General features: G+C 45.2%; 1 protein-coding gene across 1 annotated transcript; it reads left to right on the top strand.

Moving 5' to 3' along the window:
- The first annotated feature begins 3,144 nt into the window (after positions 1–3,144).
- Positions 3,145–5,477, top strand: LOC147438085 (tubulin beta-1 chain-like). Its single transcript, XM_086487443.1, has 3 exons — positions 3,145–3,642; positions 4,271–4,540; positions 4,623–5,477. Exons 1-3 carry the CDS (start codon positions 3,249–3,251, stop codon positions 5,288–5,290), a joined length of 1,332 nt encoding a protein of 443 aa, XP_086343569.1. The 5' UTR covers positions 3,145–3,248; the 3' UTR covers positions 5,291–5,477.
- Positions 5,478–6,154: the final 677 nt, after the last annotated feature.

Genomic DNA, 6,154 nt, shown 5'->3' with positions numbered 1-6,154 from the left:
AGGAGGCTGAGACGTCAACGATTATGCAATCATTCCTTTCTATGCTCGACAGTGAGCATGGGGATATAGTTGTGCAGGATATGTCTTCCAGCAGACACCTAGAGCAGCTGGTTTGCTCTGAGGTTGCACGACAGGTTGATGCGTCTTTTGTGGACAGTCAAGAGCTGCATGTGGCTGACATGCCTTGTCAGTCAGAGATGCCTATTGCCAGGGATATATATGTTGATGCATGCTCCGTAGAGCTAGCAGGGCCCGCTAGCATTGCATCGGCATTCGGTGGTCTCATGTATGAGATGCTGATCTTGAGACCGGATATCACAGCTGTAGTGGGAGCATTTGCAGTTGGGGTTGTCAGTCGTTTGTTGACTGATGATGGCATAGTGCACGAGGGAGATATGCAGGTATTGCGTACATACTTGCAGTACGTGTGCGATACGTCTAGTGGTGTATGGACTTACACGGGAGCAGGACAGTCGGATGCACACGATCACAGCCAGCCAGTGGGCATCGGTTGAGAGCGGTTTTCTCTCGCCTTTTGTAGTCTTTAGACTAGGTTCCCTTGCTTTAAGGCACATTCGCCTTTAAGTGGGAGGTTGCTGGGGTATAGGCGTCTGTGCCTTGCCCGGCCGGCCAGAGTCTGGGCACACTGACTGACTTGTATACCTTATACATAGCATAAGTGTATAGGGGGCTGCTCACTCTTTGAGTCTCCCCACCCATATCTGTGTGTCGTGTGTCTCCTTCTCTCTCTCACTCTTCGTCTGTGGTGCTCCCCGATCCCCTTCGCACATAAAAAAGGCATAGATTATGGAGAGACTTTTGCTCCCACTTGTCGTATGACTACTGTGTGTTTTCTATGTGCATTGGCAGCTCATTTTGGTTGGGATGTACATCAATCAGACATTGTTATTGCTTTCTTGAATGGTGACATATTTGAGGAAGGTTATGTAACGCAGTCTCATAGTTTTGTCAAGAAAGGACAAGAGGATAAGGTGTGCAAATGTAACAAATCTTTCTATGGGTTGAAGCAATCTTCTCGTGCTTGGTGTGAGAAGGCTGACTGGTCAAATGAGGCTTTCGTAACAATCCAACAGGAAGCACACTGTATGTAAAGCGTAAGGGTGATGTACTTCTCATTGTGGTTCTTTATGTAGATGATTTGTTGATCACTAGACCAAATGAGAGACATATTGCTGAATTTAAGGCTGATTTGAATGCTACTTTCAAGATGAAAGATTTGGACTATTGCATCATTACTTGGGTATACAATTTAAGCAATGTGATGGTGGTATTGCCTTGTGTCAGAAAAGTTACATAGAGACATTGCTATGCAAGTTTGGACTTGAGGATTGCAAACCTATTGCCACTCCCATGGGATACAGGTTTGAAATTGAGTCTTCATGATGCTTGTGATCCTGCAGATGTCACTCTTTACCAAAATGTTGTTGGATACCTCATTTATGGAGTGTAACTGGCAATCACTACTTGGATTACATCAAATCATGCGCATAAAACTGATGGAAAAAAATGTCCAAAGTTTCGACATTATTTTGGCTAATTAACGATAATAACCACACATGCCATAAACATGCTCAAAACCATGAGAAAATCATGCGCAAAATCCACACTCAAGCATACATCATATCCTCCCACATGTGAGCAAACTTGCAGCCAATACCACTCACATCCGAGAGCACACAATGTGTGGAATCCTCGACACACAATAAACAACTGCTGTAACAAAAAATTTAGAGGTCAAAATTAGTCCAAATTGACAGCACCAATGCGTTTAGAGTCGTGCCCAAACCCTAGGTTACACCCTAACCTTGCATAAATCGCATTCCATATGAAAAAGTTACACAAAAAACATTGTTTTGGAGCCCAAAAAAATGACTTGCGGAAATGAAAATCTACATTCTTCCTGCAAGTATGGCTGCAAAAAAGCGTACACACTTGCAATACACCCTCCTCTCGAGCTTGAGAATGTCCCTCAAGCTTCCATGAGCACAGATCTGGTGGTTGCTCACTGATCTCAAGCTTCCACCGAAAGCTCACCATAGCCGAAAGCTCACTTCTCAGTAGCACTCCATCTATCGCGAAGCCAAAGCTCTGATACCAATTGTGAGTGCGTGAATGCATTCCGTACGCAGAGAGAGAGAGAGAGAGAGAGAGAGAGAGAGAGAGAGAGAGAGAGAGAGAGAGAGAGAGAGAGAGAGAGAGAGAGAGAGAGAGCCCCTTATTCTTCTATCTAGTAAAGAATAAGGTGTGTACAAATAATGGGCGGTCGAACGTCTCTGACGTGTCCGATCGAGGTCAGAGGCACACCGCCTTTACCCCAACAGTTGGTGCTCCTATTTCAGACGAAGACAATGACAATGGAGGGATTATAAGTCTGTATTCTGGTTATTCACAAGGGATGAAGACACATTACATACAAAAATTTGTTTGTTAAAAAGTAGTCAATAATGGAAAGCATCGCATTCTACTATTGGCTGCAGCAGCTAGCCCAATTTACAATGATCGCATTTTGCATTGCAAAGCCTGGCGATAGATACTCATTTCCAGAGAAGTGTGTGGAGGAAAACATGGATATGCATTTATGCAGTAAACACTAACCCTACTAACCCATTGTGCAACCCAGCTCTAAGCACTCAATTTTGCAACTATGCCGATTTCGGCATAGTTGTTATTGTAGCCCGTTCAGGCCTTTAATGAGTTTGTTGTCGGCAGGCTTTTAAAAACTGCAGTTCGCAACGTGGCTTCATGCAAGACGTGTAGCACGCTGCTTCTGTTCGGAGAGAGGGTAGGACCTACAACTAACTCAACAAAAGATTCTCTCTCTACTGACGTAGCAATCTTTAGCGGTGCAACTCACTACTCAATGGGGCTTTCACCTCCACGCGCCAGTTGGGTTGTGGAACAATGCCGACTAAGAAGGTTCAATTTTTAGGGCATTTATTAATCCAAGCTTAGTTGGGCTTTAGTTATCCCAACGGATAGCTAGGCACCCTGTGACCACGCCCTAAGGTCCAGGTTCAAATGTGAATAGTAAAGATTTGGTTGAACGGTTCAGATTTCTTTACCCGTTACTCCGGATTAAACCCTAGCAAAGTGGTCCAGCTGCTCCAGCAAAGGGAGCTGTAGGCTTTGTACAGCACTACTGTCTTTGCCTTGAGGGTTCGGCATATCCTTTTCTCTCCGTCGCAGCGCTCCAACCTCCGTCCCTGTGTAGCTTCCCGTCTGTCAAAATGCGCGAGATTCTACATGTGCAAGGGGGGCAATGCGGCAACCAGATCGGCGCCAAGTTCTGGGAGGTGGTGTGCACAGAGCACGGCATTGACCCAACGGGGACATACAGCGGGGACTCCGACATTCAGCTAGAGCGCGTCAATGTGTACTACAATGAGGCGAGCTGCGGGAGGTACGTGCCCCGCGCTGTTCTCATGGATCTGGAGCCGGGAACCATGGATAGCGTCCGCACTGGTCCCTATGGCCAGATCTTTCGCCCCGACAACTTCGTCTTCGGCCAGTCTGGAGCTGGTAATAACTGGGCCAAGGGCCACTACACTGAAGGCGCCGAGCTCATCGACTCCGTCCTCGATGTCGTCCGCAAGGAAGCCGAGAACTGTGACTGCCTTCAAGGTTTTCTGCTTTCCCTCATCTTTGCTTTCCTTCCTGAATTCTGCTTTGTACTTTTATGCCGTTTTTAGAATTTAGCGCAGCTGGTTTACCTCCGTCATTATAGTCCTCCCTTCCATTCTGCTTGACAATTCACTACAATCTCTTGTAGTCTTTCCCTTTTGCTTTCTTTTTCACGAGACATGTCTCACTTCCTGTGGTGATTCTGTTTGTGTTAACGAGGCAGATTTCGTTTCCTGCCCTTTCTTCCTTAGTTCCAGAGTTTTTTTCCCAGAAGTCTGGTATTGCTTAGCTTCTTTTGCCTGCTTCACGTCCCGTCAAGCACTTGCACATGGTCTTCGCTGCTAGCATTTGGAAACGTTTTTTCTTGCATGTTTTCAAATTTCAGCCATGTTTTCCCAGAAGTCTTGTCTTACTTAGTTCCTCTGCATGCTTCGCGTCTTGTCAGCTTCCTGTTAAGTAAATGGCCTATTTTGTGCTGCCTATATACGTAGATGCCTTGTCTGGTTTCTAATTTCAGCCATGCTCGTTTCCCCTTCGGGCTATTCTCTTTGAGACTAGCGTGTGGTGCACTCATGTGTGTGGTCTCTCTGTGAACAATTGAGCAAATTTTTCTCCTTCATTTGTATAGGCTTTCAAGTGTGCCATTCACTTGGTGGAGGTACTGGGTCTGGAATGGGGACACTTTTAATTTCCAAAGTCAGGGAGGAGTATCCTGACAGGATGATGCTAACCTTCTCAGTGTTCCCATCTCCCAAGGTTTCTGACACTGTGGTGGAGCCTTATAATGCTACGTTGTCAGTGCATCAGCTTGTGGAGAATGCTGATGAGTGCATGGTGCTGGATAATGAGGCACTATATGATATTTGCTTCCGCACGTTAAAGCTCGTCACTCCTACTTGTAAGTATATAAGAGATTTGGTGTCTTAGCATTTCTTTTTCTTTTTTTCTTTTCTGACAGTTATGATTTCTTGTATGTGCAGTTGGTGACCTGAATCATCTCATTTCTGCCACCATGAGTGGTGTGACTTGCTGCCTCCGATTTCCAGGCCAACTCAACTCAGACTTGAGAAAGCTTGCTGTAAACTTAATCCCTTTCCCTCGTCTGCACTTTTTCATGGTTGGCTTTGCTCCTCTGACATCCCGAGGATCCCAGCAATATCGTGCTCTCACTGTGCCAGAGCTTACTCAGCAAATGTGGGATGCCAAGAACATGATGTGTGCTGCAGATCCACGCCATGGAAGGTATCTGACTGCCTCTGCCATGTTCCGGGGCAAGATGAGCACGAAGGAAGTGGATGAACAGATGATCAACGTCCAGAACAAGAATTCTTCTTATTTTGTTGAGTGGATCCCTAACAATGTGAAGTCCAGCGTCTGTGATATTCCTCCAGTTGGTTTAAAGATGGCTTGTACTTTTATTGGCAACTCGACGTCTATTCAGGAGATGTTTAGGAGGGTGAGTGATCAGTTTACTGCCATGTTTAGGAGGAAAGCTTTCTTGCATTGGTATACTGGTGAAGGGATGGATGAGATGGAGTTTACTGAGGCTGAGAGTAACATGAATGACCTGGTTTCTGAGTATCAGCAGTATCAGGATGCAACTGCTGAGCCTGATGGAGAGTATGAGGAAGACTATGAAGAACCGTAGTATCCAACTTTCGTCATTTTCAATTTGAGTAGAGGGCGCCTCTACTCCTGGTTTCATGTAATCTACTCGGATCGAACATCGCAGGATGCCTTCGCTTTCTCCTTCCTTTAGATTTCAATATGGTGATATTTGTGCCTTCAACTTCTGTGAAACTAAATGAGTAATGTAGTTTCATTGTTTGGTTTAATGTGTTTTTGGAATTGTATTTACGACTAGCAAGTAGCTAGGAAGGCCATGCAGTCAGGACTCAACTCGGCAAGGATTGAGAAATGACGAGTTGTACCTGTGCTTGCCTTTCTTGTCTCAATCTGTTGCCTTTGTCTGCTGTTCAGCTCTTTGCATGTGATAGCATGGTTTTTTTATGAATAGCTGCCTGCCTGCCTGCCAGTCAAGTCTCGTGATGCACAGTGCATTACTTTTACGTTTGTTGTCCTTAAGTGTGATCTCGATCATTTGACTAGTGATTCTAATTTCTCCCCACTCCGAGGGATTAAAAGTGAGTTTGGTTTAACTAGTGATTTGCCCCACCCCGGTTTAAACCGACTTCTCTCTCTCTCTCTCTCTCTCTCTCTCGGCTATTTCCCCTGTAGTGCATGTCGCAACGTTTGTGTGCGCAGCTTGGTTTGTAACAGTGGTGTTTGCACCTGTTACAACTTACAACTACCCAAAACATCTTCATGTATATTCTTGTCCTCATGTAGATTCTTTTCATGATTATCCTTCTTGCTGTACAGATTGGTATATTTGCCCCTAGGCATTCCAATTTCACTTTGAGGTTTGAGTAACACAAATGACGACCCTCTTCAAAATGTAATTCTGCTGGACTAATACCCTTCTCCATTTCAAGAAGTTGGCCCGCGTTGA

This window comes from Adiantum capillus-veneris, chromosome 17 (genome assembly GCF_014529385.1).
Source record: "Adiantum capillus-veneris isolate H3 chromosome 17, ASM1452938v2, whole genome shotgun sequence".
Lineage (NCBI taxonomy): Eukaryota > Viridiplantae > Streptophyta > Polypodiopsida > Polypodiales > Pteridaceae > Adiantum > Adiantum capillus-veneris.
The sequence above is the reverse complement of the archived record's forward strand: the minus strand, read 5'-3'. Positions and strand labels throughout refer to the sequence as shown.

What these genes read in the sequence shown, in the direction of transcription:
- LOC147438085 (XM_086487443.1), top strand. Translation starts at nt 3,249, where the DNA reads ATGCGCGAGATTCTACATGTGCAAGGGGGGCAATGCGGCAACCAGATC. An exon ending in GAACTGTGACTGCCTTCAAG is followed by an intron (nt 3,643 to 4,270) that starts GTTTTCTGCTTT and finishes TCATTTGTATAG; the next exon opens with GCTTTCAAGTGTGCCATTCA. An exon ending in AAAGCTCGTCACTCCTACTT is followed by an intron (nt 4,541 to 4,622) that starts GTAAGTATATAA and finishes TTGTATGTGCAG; the next exon opens with TTGGTGACCTGAATCATCTC.